At 28.2% G+C, this 19965-nt stretch overlaps 1 protein-coding gene and 1 long non-coding RNA gene across 3 annotated transcripts; one reads left to right on the top strand and one right to left on the bottom strand.

Moving 5' to 3' along the window:
- Positions 1-1492: 1492 nt before the first annotated feature.
- On the bottom strand, positions 1493-7446 carry LOC103867983. 2 transcript variants are annotated; one of them, XR_632773.3, is made up of 7 exons: positions 5600-7446; positions 5090-5333; positions 4873-4978; positions 4513-4795; positions 4289-4426; positions 3971-4038; positions 1493-3861 (listed from the first exon to the last, which is right to left on the bottom strand). It is a non-coding gene; the product is annotated as an uncharacterized LOC103867983 (long non-coding RNA). The 2 variants fall into 2 exon arrangements; XR_004458525.1 differs by having other exon boundaries at positions 5090-7431.
- Positions 7447-7679: 233 nt separating this feature from the next.
- On the top strand, positions 7680-13349 carry LOC103867984 (probable N-acetyltransferase HLS1). Its single transcript, XM_009146084.3, has 3 exons — positions 7680-11236; positions 11481-11828; positions 12147-13349. The coding sequence occupies exons 1-3, from the start codon at positions 11045-11047 to the stop codon at positions 12777-12779; spliced, it is 1173 nt and encodes a 390-aa protein (XP_009144332.1). The 5' UTR covers positions 7680-11044; the 3' UTR covers positions 12780-13349.
- The last annotated feature ends 6616 nt before the right edge of the window (positions 13350-19965 follow it).

Raw genomic sequence — 19965 nt, forward strand, 5'->3', positions numbered from 1 at the left:
GGGTAAATTTTTAGGAACGTAAAAATATCTAAATAACTTATATGTTTAAAAATGACACTAAACAATTTATTAAAAGGTAAAAATCAACATCCGTACAGGCGTGCATAGCTCTAGTAGACATTATTTCAGAAGTTATTGCTTAGTTTTCTTCACCACATGTCATTCTAACAAAGAAATGATGATATCTATATTATTAAAACTGAAGTACCTTTTGGTACTGTTTGGAAATTTAGATAGTAGATTAAATGAAAGTTGTTTGGAAACAATGATAGCAGATTAATTTTTTTTTATTTACATAATTAGACACTGTATTTCTTTCTTATTTACAGATTCTGTCGTTTGGAAACTTGGATAGCAAATTAAATAAGAATTGTTTGGAAACACAGATAGCAGATTCAATATTTCTTTTTATTCATACATTTAGCCATTGCATTTCTTTCTTATTTACAAATCTGCCACTTCACTTAAAATCAAAAAAATTAATTAATTAATTACAATGAATTGTTATTTCTTTTTGTTGAAATAAAAACACAAACTATAATATATAGTATATATTAATCTGCTACAATACAATTTTCAAGAAAACCAAATATCATAAAATTAATAATAATTCATAAAAACCTACTGTAAAAATTAAATCATTTTTAAATAAATAAACAAAAAAATCAATAGGTTAATATATGAATATTATAATTACATCAAATTGCATCAAGTTATAAAATTATAAATATAATATTACGTACAGATACAAAACATAAAAATATAAATTGACATTTTATAAAATCAATGGTTTATAAATTTACATTGAACGCAAATTAAATCTAACATCCGCGCGGGGGCGCGGGTCAAGATCTAGTGTTCTTTTAAAAATGATGACATGGATCATATATAATTATGACATTGCTTAACACAATTATGACATAAAATTTGATTATATAAATTCAAACTAAAACAATACATATATGGTAATTTATCATAAACTTACACAGTAAAAAAACTAATAAAAAAAATATTCATTTATGTTATTAGTATTTAATATATTTTTAATGTTTCTAATGACAAACATCTATATATTGTAAAATTGCAGTAAGATATTGTATCAATACCACATTTTTATATATAATACTAGGACCGGCCCGCCCTACGGGGGGAGGGGGGGAAGTTATAATAAAAATAATTTTATAATAATTTATTAAGTAATTTAAAATTATGATAGATTAAAAAATATTATAAATGAAAAAATAATGAAAGAATTATGAAATCATTATAATTATTTTTTTGTTTGAATTATAATGACAGTAAATTTCACTATTCTCTGATAAATAACATTATATTTTTAATATTTATTTTAATTCAAATGTTTTGTTTTATAATATTCATAATTAAACTAACTTATTTAAGGGTTTTTTTTTGCAAATATGACTCAAAATTTAAAGTCATTCCTAAAGTAATTCATGCTTCTTTTTTGTGATGTAATTGTATATTCCCTTTGTATGTATATTTTGTAAAATATTGTTAAGAAAAGTATATAATAATGTTTATGGGTTTTGAGAATTTTAGGGTGTCCAAGGATTATTTATGTTAAGATTAGTTATATTTGAGTTAAAATGTTTAATGAGGGGGTTCATTGAATGATTTAATGTGATAGTCAATGAGGATGCATGAATCCAACCGACTTCCATAACGGTTCCAAAATTCAACTAAGGGTAGAAGAAGTGGAATCGAAAAGCCAAATACGACGCCTTCCAACTGATCTTGATCGGAATTCAGCGTGGCCGGTGCAGCAAATCTTCATTGGCCGTAGGTTTGAACCGGAGTTGTTAAAACACAGATGATATGTCTCTCGTTCGTCGACATTATTTTTGGAGAAGAAGCCGTTTCATGTAGGACCCCCTCATGTGTTACCCTACAGCCCAGAAACCCAATTATGTTAAGCCCAAAACACTGATCTGAAATATTTATTAACAAAAAGAGAAGAGCTCATTAATAATTGTGATTAAGTGAAACACTGAGTATCATCTAAACTGGACACGTGTCGGCCTGTCAGGAACCGACTTTATGACGTGGCAAAGCAGGAGTGAAGCGAATATATATATATATATATATACTAGGGTCTGCCCACCCTACGGGCGGGACATACTTTACTTGTGATCTATATTAGTATTTTTTGTATGATTTTTTTGGTTTGTGTTTCAGGTTTGCATTTGCAGTAGATGCGTATGATAATGCTTTTTGTCATTTAGAAAGTTTTAATTGAAGAGGGATTATATGTGATAAGATATAGTTTGCGTATTTACAATAGTTATTTCTATATTTAAGAGTTGTGGCATTGATATGTTGTGAGTGAGGGCTTCGAATGGTCTTCATGTTTTTTCCTTTACAAAAATTTGATCTCGTATTCGGTGCATTATTTGTGGTTTGTAATATTTTGGGTTTGGAAGACTTCAGTTGGGGGTAATATTTTGTGTATCTTATAAGAGTAAGTTGAAACCATATTCTTTTTGCATGTTATTGGAGTGGAAGTGGTGATTATTGAAGTTGCATTTCTTATTAAATGTAAAATGTTATATTTAATGCAATAAGGTAATGTGAAGAAGGTAAAGCAAAGTTAATCAAAATAACAAAACATTGAAATTGAACAATGTGAAAACTGAGTAGTGGTCGATGAGTGTAGACATTTGTTACTCATCGTAAAATCAACTCAAGAACTTCTCCATTTGTTTATAGTAATAACAATCAACACATCGATTTTTCATATTATTGAGATGGTGTTTTCTTGGTGGCATTATAAAGATTATATTTGTTCCATAACACTTCTTTTTTAATATATAGATGTTGCATAAGGAACGTTTGATCTATCTCCAGCATTTGTCAGCTCCATAAATGTCGGTTTGCCGTTCATAACAATCCATATATTTCATGCATTTCTCATGTCACTTTGCGATTTTTTTTTAATTCTGTTTAATATTTGTTATTATTTTGAAATGGTGGAATCATTCATCAGCTTTACCCTTTTTATTTGCATTTGATAAAATGTGTAAATATAATATCATAAAAAGTTTCATTTTTATTCTTATATTTTTTTGAAGTTTATGTATTTTAGATAATATTATATATTGTGTGCTAAAATAGTTTTAGATTGATGTAAATCTTTTGCTAGACTGTAAATGAACTATTGATTAAAAAGAACTTTTTGGTTATTAAACATTTTATTACTAAATTTCGTATATAGAATAAGATGATGAGGATTATGTAGTGCTTAATACAATTTTAAAAAATTATAATGTTGAAATTTTATATGAATATAATTTTGCTCTTGTATACCGTGAAAGTACGGCCAAGACCAAGACCAGCGAGATCTTAAGAAGCTCCTTATCATTCACCACAAAAACAAATCTGCGGTTGGTTTCAGATCACAGCCTAAAGCATCTGTAATGGCCCCAAAGTTTAAAGAGATGTACATATGTAGTATATTAAAGAGATACAGCCAAAAAAAAAAGCATCTCATCACTTGTAGAAAAAAAATAATAATAAATAAAGAGATACAGCCTTTCGATTGTAGAAAAAATATTTTGATTAAGATCTATCTTAAATGTTTATGGCAACTGAAATCTCACACTGTGTGCAACTTCTTTACAGAGCTAAAACATGAGATCAGGATAAGCGGCTTAGGGTTCAGCACATTTTTCCTCTGACGAACACTATTAAGAGGGTTGAGATTCACACTAAAGGCCAAGTGAGATTCACACTATTGTGGGATGTCGTTTCACCAAGAACCGTTATCGAGGCATTCTTAGCCATCTCATGTAGCATGGATGTTTCATCATCAACATAGCTAGCAGTGATGAGATGCTTCTTCAGCTGAGTGAATCACAAAGTGGAAGCAGAGGTACTTAGAATCAGAAAACTGCAGAAAGAATGTGTTATGAAAATGGAATCAAAGTCTAGTGTTTTGAGAATAGTACCGTACCTCTCAATGCATGTCTTTGATACAGCATCAAGAAAACTTAGAGATGATAATCTTAGGACAACATCATCCTGCACACAACACTGAGAAAATAAGATTTGAGGGATGGGAATATTAAGTTTGAAGTTAGGGAGTGACATCAAAATTTGATTACTTAAGACACTGATGCTCGAATCTTAACATCAAATTCAAACTTATGAAATATGAGTGATTCTGCTACTCTGCTCTTAAGAATGTTTTATGAGATGACTCTCGAGTCCTAAGTCTTAAGACAAAGAGATATGGATCGAGTAGTTGGTGTAGAATAAGGTTTTGACTCACCGAATGGTCCATGTACGACAGTGTGCCCACCAGGTAATTGACCTTTGGATAGAACAATACCGATCCTCAGTTTTTGTGGCAACGAAGGTGTCCATAGTAGTTCGCCCTCGTCGTACCATGTTGAACTGTTGTCATCACCTTAATGAGCACAAACCAAAATATTAAACCAAAACTATGCATAAATGATCATATTTAACATCATAATCATAGTGAAAGATTTATACTTTCATGGAAAGGAGCATTATCTCCATAGTGTAAGAGCCACCACTATCATTATCAAGCAACAGAACTTCTTTCTCTTCTTCACGAACTACCTTTCTAACTGATTCTCTTGAAGGTTTACTTTTTGATATTTCAAAATACTCTTTCCTTTGTTTATTGTTTGTAGGCTGAGTCAGTTGCTGCTTGATACTGAAAGGGAATCTCCATTAGAGCAGCAAGAGCAAATGCAGCTTCTTTGGCTGACTCTGATGAATCTCTCTTCATGATCTCTGTGAAATTCACAAACTTTGCAGAGAGCAGGTCAAGATCAAAGAAAAGGGGTTGGATACAGATGGAACTGAAAACTGGGAATGAGATGATACCTTAAAGTTGTCAAATTCACGCTTAGGGATCTTGTCGTCGAACTTCCTCATGTCTTCCCATCGCCCGTCTCCAACACCGATTAAAGCAATCGACAAAGCATATGAGCTGTAAGGTGAAATGAACTCTGGGATAATCAGCTTCTGAAAACAGAGTACAATACAACAGAGTAGAACAGAGTTGCAGAGATGAAGAAGAAGCTATTGCATGTTGTTTCACCTAGCGTTAACATAGATCTCTTGTTGACTGAGTTCTCCCTCAGCCTTATCAACACCTCTCGTTACCTTCACATTCAGAACGTAGCCTCTTGTTTGCTGTCATCTCTTCATAAGGCACATAATCTATACTCTTGGGCCAAGAGAGAAGCGTAACATATGCTTTAGGTGCTGGTATAAGGCAATGTAGCTTCTCACTCTCCCTAGGTTCCTGATTTTACAATCAGAAGAACTCGACTTCAATTGGTCTAAATAAACAAAAGAAATTCAGATCAGCTCAAAAGTACTCAGAACAGCAGATCAAGAGGACAAAGTGTGACGCTTTGGATTTCAATTAGCAATCGAGACATAAGAACAGATCGACACAAGAAAATAAGATCAGATACACACACATGCTCACTAAGAAGAAAAAGATCAATCCTTTATGACATAATTTAACAAAGGATCCGTAAAACATATGGAGACAGGAAGTAGAAGTAGATTTATGGGAATGAACAAATAAATAAGAACGTACAGAGATAAAAGGAATCTGGGAGATCCACTTCTGAATGCTAAGGGTGGTGAAGATGATTGATGATTGATGGAGATTGAATTAATAAGGCTTTAACACCACACGAAAAACACATAACTCTGACCGCTTCAGATTCAGTGATGAAGTTCAGAGGTCGCGGCCGGACAGAGAAGAGAGACGAACACTGGAACTTTGATGTTTTTGCGGCCCAAATGAATAACGATTAATGAAACGGTGAGTTCTCAATATTGGACACGTGTCGACACCAGAAGCTTTGATTTATCTAGCTGGAATTCTATGTGGAGCAAACTCTATTTTATATAAATAGATAATACTAGGTTAAGATTTGCGCCTTGCGCAGAACGAGCATCCGGTATACAAATCTTTATACGTGAACTATTATTTATTTTACATTTTACATATTATAAAATAATAAATATATATTTTATATTTGAGAAGAAAATAACTATTACATATATAGTTAATTGGCCCAAACACATAAATAAATATAATGACTCTTTTTATTTACAAATTTTTATAATAAACAAATCAAAACAATTATATTAATCTAATTTTCTATGGTATATAGTTAAATTTAAATGATAATAACATATATATATAGTACACTTTTAATATGATAATTTGTATTTTTTATAACAAACTCTTAAACTACTGGAAAAAAAATTCAATGTGGAATTTTCATAATTTTCGTAATTTAAACACGAATTAAAAAATTTAAAGAATATTTCAAAATTAAAATATTAAGTTCTTCATACTTGTTCAATGCAAATTTAAGAACTAAAATATTTATGTATTTGGTATATAATTTACTTTAAAGAATATTAAAATATATATACTTTTAATATAAATAAATTTTAAATGAGAATTTCTATTCATATTTTATCATCATTTATATCTCTTTATAACACAAATTTAAAACATTGATCACAAATTTTTAATGTGAGACTTATAAAAATATTAGTAATTTTGAATAATTTAAAATTCTAAATTTAACATATACGAAATAAATTATATTTTTATTATATGGTGAATATGATGGTGTAATTTATTTTAATAATATAATATTAAAAAATGGTGAACGATATAAAAATTGTTACCAAATCTTTATATTCAAAATTAATAATTACAATACATATTTTAAACATATTATGTGACTCTGTAATTTTTATTTAAGGAAAGAGTGAAAATATCCTTTTGTACATTAATAACTAATTTATGTTTAGCTTAATAAAAAATATATTATCTGTTTAGATAGACCAACTTAATTCTCTATTTATACTAAAAGTCATTATAGTGATGACACGTGTCATAGATAAAAGGTTGTAATGTTTCTCTTTTAATATATAAGAGATTGTTTTCAAAATTTATTACATGATATTAAGATTATTGTAATATGATCAATTTAGTATAGATATTTACATTTTGACATGATTTTTAGATATTTTAATAATATTTATATCATATCAATTATAAATATTTATACTTTTAATATATAGTTAAATAAATAAAGCTATATTTAAGTTTATTACTCAATATAAGGATAAACCTAATCAAGTTCCTATATTATGGAGAAAATTTATGTTTACCACTTTCATGTTACCACTTTTCATATTTACCACTACTAAATGAACATTTTCAAATCTTCATTATGTGGCAAAAAGACTCTTATACATTTGTTATCTATATATATAATAAATCATTATTTAAATAAGTAATAGATAAAAAATAAAAAATAATATTTTTTTTACGTTTTTGAATTATATATTTTCAAATTCGAACTTTCTTATAAAAAAAAATTTGAATTTTTTTTGAATATTTTTTTATTTTTTTTGAATATTTTTATTTTTTTTTCAAAATTTCTTTTTGAAAATCGAAAGTTATGTTTGAAACTATTTAAAAAATAAATATTTTAAGTATTTTTTATATATTTATTAGAATCCTAAATTTTTCATTACAAAAACCTTACCCCACCCCTCAACTCTAAACTCTAAAACTAGATTAATTAACCCTAGGGGTATAAGTATCTTTTATCCTTCATTAAAAATAAGGGTAAAAGTGATTAGTGTAAACATGAAATTTGGTACTATGAATGTGGTATTTGTGGCAATTTTATGTTTACCACTTTCATATTATCACTTTTCATCTTTATCACCAATAAATGAACATTTTCAAAAATATATTTTTCATTAAGTGGTAAAAGACTATTATACCTTTGTTATCTTTAAATATAATAAATCATTATTTAAATAAATAAATAAAATGATTTTTTTTATGTTTTCGAATTTACTTTTACAAATTAGCACTTTGTATAAAAAAAAACGTTTGAATTTTTTTAATTATTTTTTAATTTTACTTTCAAAATTTCTTTTTAAAACTCAAAAATTATGTTTGAAAATATTTTAATTTTTTTTAAAATATTTTTTAAGTATTCTATTTATATATTTATAATAATCTTAAATTTTACATTCCAAAAAGCCTACCCCACCCTCAACTTTAAACCTTAACTCTAGATTAGTTAACCTTAAAAGTATAAGTATCTTTTAACCTTCATTAAAAGTGAGAATAAAAGTGATTAGTGTAAACATGAAAAGTGGTACTATGAATGTGGTATTTGTTGCAATTTCTCCTAAATTATTGAAATGTATTTAAAATTTAATTGGATAAAATAATTTAGTTGAGTGATTAAAATTGGAGTCATTAGGTTTAATAATTATCTTTTATAAGTTAAATATTTTTGACTAAGACCAATAAAATAAAATAAAATATATTAGATTTTATTCTTATAAAGATATAAAATATTATAAAATTTATTATTTCATAAAATGAAAATTAGTTTACTAAATTAAACTAATTTAAATACAACTAAATTAGAAAATTAAAATATATTAAAGTTACAAATGATTACTTTATACCTAGGGTGATGATTGTTTTGCTAGTTTTTAGATTTTAGTTTTTGGTTTTTGATTTTTAGATTTTAGTTTTTAGATTTTGGTTTTTAGTTTTTGGTTTTTGTATTTGCAGTAGATTTTAGTTTTTTCAAAATCACGAATGGTGATTTTAGATTCTGGTTTTTGGGTTTTGATTTTTGAGTTTTTTTTAATTTTGAATTTTCTGTATATTTATTCCTTTTTTTAAGTTTTGATTAGTAATTTATTAATTTTAGAAGTTGTCTATTATTTTTAAAAACTTGACTTGACTTTACATAAAACTAGTTTTAATTATTACTTTTATTTTATTGACAAGTTTTTTAAAAATGTTATCTACAAAGTATTATTTTGGTCATAAAGTCTTATAGTTTATAAACATAAAATAGTATAATGATGAAAATTAGTTTTTCTAAATAATACAAAAATTAATTAACAGTAATATTTACGTATTATTTAATAGTTAACTTTTATTATTAAATTTATTTTATTAATAAGTTTACAATTGTATATGGGTTATAGTGTATTTCAGTATAGTAAAGCAAAATATTTTATGAAGATCAATTTGTTATAAAAAAAAATCAATTTTTATTAGGTAAAATATCATTCACAGTATACTAATTTTATTATATTTAATATTAGTTTCAATTAGCGTAGATATATAATTGATCCTTAACAGTAAAATTATTCTTTTCCTATATTAATGGGGTTTTTTGTAAACACTTTTTTTGAAAACTCCTATATTATGGGTTAATATAGAAAATAATAAAAATAAATAAAAACTCAAAAGCCAACGTAAATAGTCAAAAACCATTGTTTTTGGTTTTTATGTTAAAAAAACAGTTATTTGAAAAAACTAGTTTCTCTACATTTTAGGGAATCCATTCTTTGAAAATCTTGATTGGGTGTAAAATGGATTTTGAAAAAAACAAAAACCAAAAACTAATCTAAAAACTACAAACAATCAAGAATGAATTAAAAATAAATATATTATATATTTTGAAGAGTTATTATTTCAACGCCATAGCACATGAAACCATTTTGTTGTTGTTGTTGTTTTTGTTTGTTGTTTGTTTAAGAAAAAGTAAAGAGAGAGAAAAAATCCTCCGACCTCTCTCTAGAAAAGATTTTTGGAATCGCGATCTCCGACCGGCGGTGTGGTTTCTCTGTACCACCGTCGGTCGGGAAAAGTTGTTTTATGGCGACGTTTAATCTTCGATTCTCGTGTTCTCTTCCCGGCATGGACGGCTCCGGCGGTGTTGCATGTCCGGCCCCTGCTCCGGTGTCGCATCTTTCGATTGATGGGCGACCGGCTTTGACTCCGGAGACCACACCTTCTTCTTCGGTGATGGTCTGTCGGCACTTAGCTTTTCTGTTAGTGTTGGTTGTTTTATTTCTGGGTTTAATCGGTCTTTGCTTGATTTCTTTAATCCGTGGGGCTGGTTTTAATCTCGGATTTGGTGGCTTGGAGGCTGTGGATGAGATCTCGAATTGATCGATGATGCTCTCCGCTTAAGGATTCCAGGCACTGAAGGGTTGTGATGCAGTTTCTAGTTTCCGGTGTGTTTACCGGCGCCGTTTAGTTTCTCCGGCGTGCTCTCTAGGGGTGAGGAAAGTGGAAGGCCTGGATGACGCGTGTACCTCGTTTGGTTGAGGGCTAACCACGTGTCATATTCTCGATAAGAATCTCGACGTATGTTTGTCGAGTGTTGTTGTTTGGTCAACGTTTAGTGTTACTGGGCTTCGAAGCCCAACTGTTATCTCTTTTACTTTGTGCTATAGTTTAAGTTTTGTATCAGTTGTATGTTTTTTGAATGGCCCTTGTACTATGTGGGCTTTGGCTTTTTAATAAAATAAGATGGCAAAAAAAAAAAAAAAAAGAAACCATTTTGTTTAGGATATAATCATATAAGCTAAGAGTTTTGTAAATACAGAACTACGGAGAGTAGGTTTTACAGAAGGTATTCCGTATTTCATAGTTTCCTATTTATAAAAATAAACCTTATTTTGTACAGAGATATACTTATGTCTTTAGTCATGTACTTCGTCAATTTTCATGGTACGGGTATGTATATATATATAAAGAAATTAATTTCTTTTTCTATCAAGCCAAGATTTAAAACAATTAGTCAATTACAGAGAATTGGTCAAGCATAATACATTTAACCACTTGTCAAACAATATATGACCATTTCTATGCAAGATATTTAATATGGTTTGAATTAATTAGTAAACTTATAATTCTGGTCGCATGTAATTTGTGGTAACTAAACGATTAATAGCAAAGATAAGTCATAGCCACACAGTTCTTATATAAGGACACATTAATTAGATAAACGTGAAGTTGCCCCCAATAAAAGTTGAATGTGAAGTTCTCAACCTCTATAATATCCCGCAATTTAACATCAGATTGTCAGATGGGTCTTCTCCTTGTTTGAACTGCGTATACCTGATCTTGTCATTTCATTTTCGATATATATAGAGAGAGGGAGAGAGTGTGAAAATGGTGGGGCAATGGTGGAAAGAAGATGATGAAAAGGTGGTGATCCGATGCTACAATGATCGTAGGGACAGAACTGAAATGGATTGTGTGGAAAAAAGTTGTGAGATTGGTAACGACCAAACTTTTCTCTTCACAGACACATTAGGCGATCCCATTTGCAGAATCCGGAACACTCCTCGCTTCATTATGCTGGTGAATTTCTCTTTGCATCGCTCTTATTTTCTTCTTCTTCTCTTTGTTATTCCTTGTTTTATATAAACTTAAACGAGAATATATATCTTATAAAAAAATTTAATAATGCTAAAACAAAATTTTTTTTTGGTGTAAATCTAAAACAAAATTTGTGCCAACAATATATATGTTAACAAAAAGTAAAAACGATAAGTGAAGTATTGGATTGATATAACTTTATCAAATTTATGTACATTATTTATAGGTGGCAGAAGTTAGGAACAAGCTGGTTGGTTCCATACAAGGGTCGGTAAAGCCAGTTAAGTTGCAAGATAAGTCAGTGAATGTGGGTTACGTTCTTGCTCTTAGAGTCATGCCGCCGTATCGACGCCATGGCATTGGTTCGATTCTCGTGAGAAAGCTTGAGGAATGGTTCATGTCTCACAATGCTGACTATGCTTACATGGCCACCCAAAAGGACAATGAGGCCTCTCTCGGTCTCTTCGTCGGAAAACTTGCCTATGTCATCTTCAGAAACCCGGCAATTCTGGTTAATCCGGTAAACCCCAGAGGTTTGAAACTACCTTCTGATATTGGAATAAGGAAGCTAAAGGTGATTTTACTACACATTGATTAGTTATAAAATCTTTGAAACGTGAAATATTTCAAACTACAGCCCACATTCATATAAAATTCAGAACGTTTTATATTGCATATTGGGCTCCTTTTTGTAGGAAAATAATCTTCATGAAAATTAGTTTATGGTCTCGTTTACATTTATATTTTCTAGATTTAGGAAAGATAGTAAAAAAATTATCACTCAAATGTGAGCTTAAGCAGTCACCAGACATAATTGTATAGCATAAAGTTAACTAAACTAGAGTAGGCTCCCATGGACATTTAATATCAATTCTGTATCTGTAAGTGACAGGTGAAAGAAGCTGCGTCATGGTACCGGAAACACGTAGTATCAAAGACAGATTTTTTCCCGGACGACATAGTCAAAATCTTGCGGAACAAGTTAAGTATAGGGACATGGGTAGCTTATTACAAGAACAACGACAAGATCATAAGTTGGGCTATTCTTAGTGTATGGAACAGTAGCAAAGTATTCAAACTTAGGATTGGCAAAGCTCCTTTGAGCTTTGTGATTCTCACCAAAGTTTGCAACTTCATCGGTAGATTCTTGCCGTTTTTAGGCTTAACGGCGTTGCCAGATCTGTTTACGCCGTTTGGGTTCTATTTCCTTTACGGTGTGCACGCGGAAGGTCCGTTACGTGGGAAACTCGTTAGGGCATTGTGTGAGCACGTTAGTAACATGGCTGCTTTAGATGACGGTGGGGAGTGTAAGGTCGTGGTGGTAGAGGTCGACGGAGAAAGCAACGGCAGTGATTATTCTCTGAGGAGATGTGTTCCTCATTGGAAAATGCTTTCGTGTGATGATGACACATGGTGCATCAAACCGTTGAAACGTGAAGAGAATACGACTAGTTTGAATGACTTTACCAATATGTTCCTGAATTCAAAATCGCGCTGTCTCTTTGTGGATCCAAGAGATGTGTAGTTAAGCTAGCTAGGAAAATTGGCTGCATGTTTGGCTGATAACTTACAGAATAGAAAAATATATGAAATTATTTCGCTATCTCGTAAATTATACTAATGACATAATATTAATGATGCTACTCCATGACATTATGGTCTTTAATCAGATGCTAAACGCGCTTGAATGGCAACCGCCAAATGCCCAACTGTCGAAAGCATACAAAATTAACACTCATCAATCAACAAAACACAATCAAACCCCATCGACTCACAAAACGTTAAGATCTTTAATCTATGAATCCAAGACATCTTGTGGGGTTCGAGTTCTTCTCTGCATTTTGTTTGGCGCATGACATCGCGGGAGAAATGGACCCTAGTTAATTATTATTTTTGTCTTGATTCGAGAACAAAGGTGTGATAGTTTAGGTAATCATCGTTCTCCATATAAAATCTGAAAAAGATTTCCTCAAGTAGGTGCCACCATTTGTTGTCCTTGGCATTCTTATTATCTAGTTTGAGAGCTGTAAAGTAGTTAAAGAATAGTCATTTTCCATATGTATTTTATTTAATGAATAAATTTTGTTTTGAATCAGATTGTAATCATAAAATTTTGTAATGTAGATATCTCAATATTAAATGAAATTAATACGAAGGAGATTGGTCGTGCCGGTTATGTGGTCCTTTATGTTCCCTTTTCATTAGGTTTAGAACCAAATTTTTATTGATGGGCCGTCCTTTAATTTAAAGATAGATATAACTCATTCCCTGATAAGTCGAATTACTCCATGTGATACATTCATATGGCTCCCACAATTTTATTGACGTTTACCTTTTTATGTATTTACTCTTACTGGCTGGAATATGATGAACTCATTATATATTAACTGAGAAATTCTATGACATGTGACATATGTTGTGTGTAATCACTATAATTCTTATTAGAGTTTTAGAGAAATAAATTGCTTCATCTAAACATATACTATACTTCTCATTAAACTAACCATAACAATTTGTATATCATTTATAAACTTTATAAACTTTAAATTATTCAAAAATTTAAATCATTTAACTAGATAATAAAAATATAGATATTTCATATATATTATATTTTAATTTTAAAAAAATGATTATAAATTACTAAAACTGTTAAGAGTTTCACACTGCAAATTTTGTGATCAATTGTTTAAATTTTTGTTATACCAAGATACAAATGATCATAAAAATATATGAATATGAAATCTCATATAATAGATATTCATATTAAAAAATATATATTTTAATCATTTAAATTAATCAATATAACATATAGAAATACATAAATATTTTAATTTCAAAATTTAGAAATATGTATCATGCTTGAATTGATAAAACCTAAATATTTTACAATTTTAGTTTGATCAAATCATTAAAATATATTTTACATATCATTTCTTATTATTTAAAAATAATTTAAAAACTTTTTATTTAACAAATATTTTATAAAACATATCACTCCTTGCATGGCACATGTTTTTTTGTTCAACGGCACATGTGAGATATATCATGTGTCATCAATAAAATGATTGTTATAATACTTAGCGAAATAGAATTAAATTACAAGAATAATTACAATACATGTCATTCATTATTTGGTCCATCTAAATATATTATGTATTTTTTATTAAACTAATTATAAATCTAATTAGTAATCTGCAAAAAATATTCTCCTTTCTTTCCTTCAAATAAAAACTATAGAATTACATATTGTGACTTAAAATATATAGGACATTTATTGTTTTTGAATAATAAGAATTTGATAAAATTTATCCTATGTCATTTTTGTTTAATTTTATATTATTAAAATAAATTTAAAATTACATCAACGATTTAACTAAATTTAGATTTTTTTTTTATATGTTACATTTGAATTTTTAAAAGGACTATGTATTAGTAGAACTATTAAAAGTCTCACAATGAAAATTTTGTAATCAATAGCTTAAAATCTTCTTTTAACAAGATACAAACAATCATAAAATAATATGAATATAAGGATAACCTTGATCCACATGAGACGGACTGTTCAGACCTAGTGAACATGACCACGAATCTGATGGACTGGTTAGCATTCACGTCGAAAATTGATGTTCCTCGGAGCAGAAATAATTGGACTGACTAACTAGCTAAAGAGACAAGAATTAGAAGTCGTACTTTCTCCCATATAAATCAGATATATATCGTTTAAAAATAACTATATACCATATAAGAGATACATATATTTGTTATCATGTAAAAATAATTTTAAAACATTTATTTAACAAATATTTAATCAAATATTTTACTCTGCGGCAAATTATTACCTACTTATTGTTAAAGTATATGTTTTATTTTTATGTCAATATGTGGTGGTGTTTAAAACACGTTTATACTCCATACTTATATTAGTAGCTTAGTTAACCCAGATTCGAAATTCAGATTTTGAGGTTTATAAATAATTTAACAAAAGTAAAAAAAAATGTTTTAATAATTGGGGAATTAAATATTTTACATGTATTAAATTTTAAATTTTTGAATATAAAATCAAATTTTAACTTTTACATATATTTTTTTCTTTTTACAAAAAAAGAATGTCAATGATTCATTTGGTTATGTTGTAACCCACTAAACCAATTATACACTATCTCAAATTTGTTGTAGCCCGATATTCAAGATTGTTTCCACATAAATTTTTCTAATTTATATGTAAACTTTTTCATAGTTTATTTACTTTCTTCATTATTATCATTTATGACTTCACATAGTATAAATTCACTGATGATACGGTGGGTACTCAATTATTTATTATTTGGACTATGTGTTTAATTCATAGTATAGTATAATTACTCACTTCAATTTTCATTTTCTAGTGATCCAAATATATGCATGACGACAACGACAGATATAAGTAGTGCTACAAAAATATCAATATTTTATAATGAAATTATGAATTTATTGGGGCTAAAACAAAATAAAAGAGTAGTTGAAACAGAATTTATTTCAATGAGATTGATATTGAATTACATGTCCTGATGTCCCTCAATTAAACGTCGATCTGATGGAAACTCAGTAGGTTTATTCTCTTTCGGAATTGCAGACTTGACAAAACGTGCAGGTGCTTTTCCACTCGAGCTTAATACAGCTAGAAGGTCCTGTCAGTTCAAAGTTTTTTTTAACCTAAGCTACTGTGTTAAGACTTGAGAGTTGAGAGTCACTCATCTGTTCTTTAAAGCATTCAGATCATTATCCAACTATACTTGTGGACGTAATTGAATAATTGGCTCTTCTAACCTAAATACATCAAACCAGTTTCCTTCATCTTTCCATAGGAGAAATCTCGATTTGTTTTTATGTTATAAATTAGTTCTAACTTTATAGTCCATTTTATTTAATCATGTACTTTACATGTTAGGAACGTGTCAATTTTATTACCTAGCCATCTGATACAATGTTTCGGTTTTGATAACATTAATATAAGGAGATTCCGATCAACCACTAGACATTAATCAATATTTATATGGCGAGGAAATATTAGTCACCTAATCACGCTCACTTTTGTGTGGTGTGGGAGGCTTCAAATCAATCGTCATAATCTGATTACCCTAGAAGGATAAAACAGACAGCAGTTAGGTGTTGATGTCATCTTGCCGAACAAGGAAGCTGAGTGTACTTTACATGCCCATTTTTCTGCGCAAGCCGAACCAATTAATTGGTTCATAATTTATCAAATTATTTATCAAAACTGTTTTGGACTTGAACAAATAAAAAGTGTAATCTTTACATTACTAAGTATATATGATGAAAACATAGGTATTACGAGAATGGACTGCGAAAGTACCAAAATTCACATATGCTACACAATATTTTGACATATTAGGTTGGGCACGTTTTTGCAGTGTCAATCATGTATTAGAAGTCGCACAATCTTGTGTTTACATTGTAAGAACTTCATGGTCTATGATGATATATGTGAATATATCAATCACCAACGAAGAACATGTAATGTCTAGTAAAATGGGTGGAGTACCTGCCGTGTGGTTTTGACCATGCATCAACAAGTTTCACCATTTGCGAAAACTGTTGTGGTCCCTTTTAACCATCGTACCATTTTACATCATATAGTAACATACCCAGCTTTAAACATACATCTGGATTTGCCAAAGCTTTGGTCCATAATCAACCTCGTATATCTTTAGGCTTTTGATCCTCCTATGTCATTTCTTCAGATTTTCAAGGGATTGAACCTTAGTGACTGCATCGGTCATGAGATCGCCTGAAAAAATACATGTATGAAACCTTAAGTTATCTTGATATGCTTGAATTTGGAAGTGATTTAAATTTCAGCTAACTAGTAAAAGGTCACATTCGTTGGATTGAACGAATCCCACCAATTGTGGTCATCGTGGTTAGAAAGAATAACTTTGTAATCAAGATCGACATGTAGGGATGCATGATATGTTTTAGAGCATGTCCAACAGAGAGTTTTCTCTTTGGAGTTTTAAAAATACATATATGTAATGTACACACACATATCGGTATTTTTAGAACTCTAAGGGGAGAGCTTCCCACTAGGGATGTTCTTAAGATTTGAAAAGTGCATTAAGTAAATAAGGATGTTTTTAAGACAATAATATCCTTTTTCACAATAAGAACTAACTAGGATAAAATATGTGTCTTGCGCATGGCAAATTTATATGAAAACTATTTAAGAAATATCGTATGAAAAAATTAAATTTATATTCTTGATCGAATAAATATTTTTGGCCCTTAACTAATTTTTTAAAAACTTTTTTTGTTAATTATATAATTTGTTTACTAATGAGCTCATCTCATTTTAAAAATATTTTAGGTCAAAAAATTATTTATCGCATAAGAACCTAACGTTTAGACTGAAGAATTTAAGGCCTACTATATGGTTACAATGAAACTATGAGAGCTCGGTTTTATATTATGATTTAGCCATTAAAAATTTAGTTATGGTTATGAAAAGTTTACGTTCACGTGTCAATCCTAATTATGCTTTTCATTTTTTTATCCATTTTTTCATTTTGGTTATTGCTCGATATAAATATTTATTTTGAGTTTATTCTCATTTTGTTATTTTGTTTTGTCCTGAGATTTAGAAAATATTTTAAAATTATTAAAGAGATACATACTTAGGTTATGATCCGCGCTTTGAGAAGAATATATATTTTATATTTATTACTTATTATGTATTTTTCTGTATATTACGAGATAATAAAATATTAATTATATATTAAATAACTAAGAAATCAGTTAATATTATTTAATAAATTGGCGTGCGCATATAATTTAAACTACTGCTCTTGTTTATTCGCAATCATTTTAGGATAAATAAATCAAAACAATCTCTTATCTATCGTATATGATATATAATTAAAATTAAATGATATTAACATAGATATATAGTATACTTTTAATATGGATATTTATTAAATAAGGTTTCTACTCATATGATTTTATGATTATTTGCATATTTATTAACAAAATTTTACACCAACGATTTTTTTTAATGTGGAATGTTTAGTGGCTTCAATAATTTATAATCATTAAAAAAACAATGAAAATTTTAAAATTAAAATATCAACTTTTCAATATATGTTTAACGTAGATATCAAAATATAAGTATGTATTTTCATATGATGTATATATAGTTTAATTTAAACGATATGAAATATATATATATATATATATATATATATATTAACATAAGCACCTATTAAAATAAAATTATTTATTCATATGATTTTATAATCATTGTACCTTATTATAGAAAAAAATTTAAACCTTGATCACAAAAGTTTATGTGACACTTTTAACAGCTTTAGTAATTTATACTCGTTTTGAAAAATTCAAAATACAACATATACAAAAAAAATATAATATTTTATTATATGATTAATGTAATTGTGTAATTTATTATAATAATAAATAATTTAAAAAATGATAGAAAATATACATATTGTTAGCAAATCTTTATTATTTAAAATCATTAATTGTCATATATATATTAATCACATTAGGTAATTCTGTAGATTTTATTTAAGGAAATAATTCAATTTGATAAATGAATGGCCTATAATCCCTTATATATTAATTGAAAACATTACAACATTGTTTTGTAGCCACATGTCACCATGAGAATGAAATTCAGAATTTTTAGAAAATAGATTGGTCCATCTTAACTTATATTATATTTTTTATTAAACGAACTATTAAATTTATAAATAGTATACAAAAGAATATTCTGCACATTCCTTAAATAAAAGGTACGGAATTTCTTAATATGATTAACGTATATATGACAATCAATGATTATGAATATAAATATTTGATAATAAGTTTTGTATCTTAGCTCTTTTTTGTTTAATTTTCTATTATTAAAAGATATTAAACAACCACATTAATCATATAATAATAATAATAAAAAATTTATATGTTATGTTTTGAATTTTTAAAATGACTATAAATTACTAAAAACGTTAAATGTCTCACACTAAAATTTTATGATCAATGGTTTAAACTTTTTGGTAATAACAAGATACATATGATCATAAATCGTATGAATATAAAATCTCATTTACTAGACATTCATATTATATATTGATATATTTAAAATTAAACTATATAACATAGAAAAATACTTAAATATGATAATTTCTAAATTTGTATTGAGAAAGTATTAAAACCTTAATATTTTAATTTTAAAATTTGCATTCAAAAAATCACACATTAGAAATTTTTTGTTTATCATATGAGTATGAATTCTCAATGATAAATATTTATATAAAAATATACTATATTTCTATGTCCATGTCATTGAAATTTAGTTATATACGATATAAAATAAATAAAATGATTATTTTGATTTATATACCAAAAAGTATCGTAAGTAAACAAGATGCATTTTTTTATTTATGTATTTACTCTTATTTAATAATATAAATGTTACGTAAATGAATACAAATAAATAATAATAGATAAAAAATTAATTTTATATATAACATTCATCCCACACAATTGCGCGGATCTTAAGCTAGTAGACATACTATATAATATAACATTCTTTAGCAATTTAATTTTGGACTAACAAAATTCTCAATTGATTCTCAAGTCGCCACGTAAGCAAAATTAGCAATTACGTGACAACTCAGTATTAACACTTTTTTAATTAA

Source organism: Brassica rapa, chromosome A05 (assembly GCF_000309985.2).
Source record: "Brassica rapa cultivar Chiifu-401-42 chromosome A05, CAAS_Brap_v3.01, whole genome shotgun sequence".
In the NCBI taxonomy this organism is placed as follows: Eukaryota; Viridiplantae; Streptophyta; class Magnoliopsida; order Brassicales; family Brassicaceae; genus Brassica; species Brassica rapa.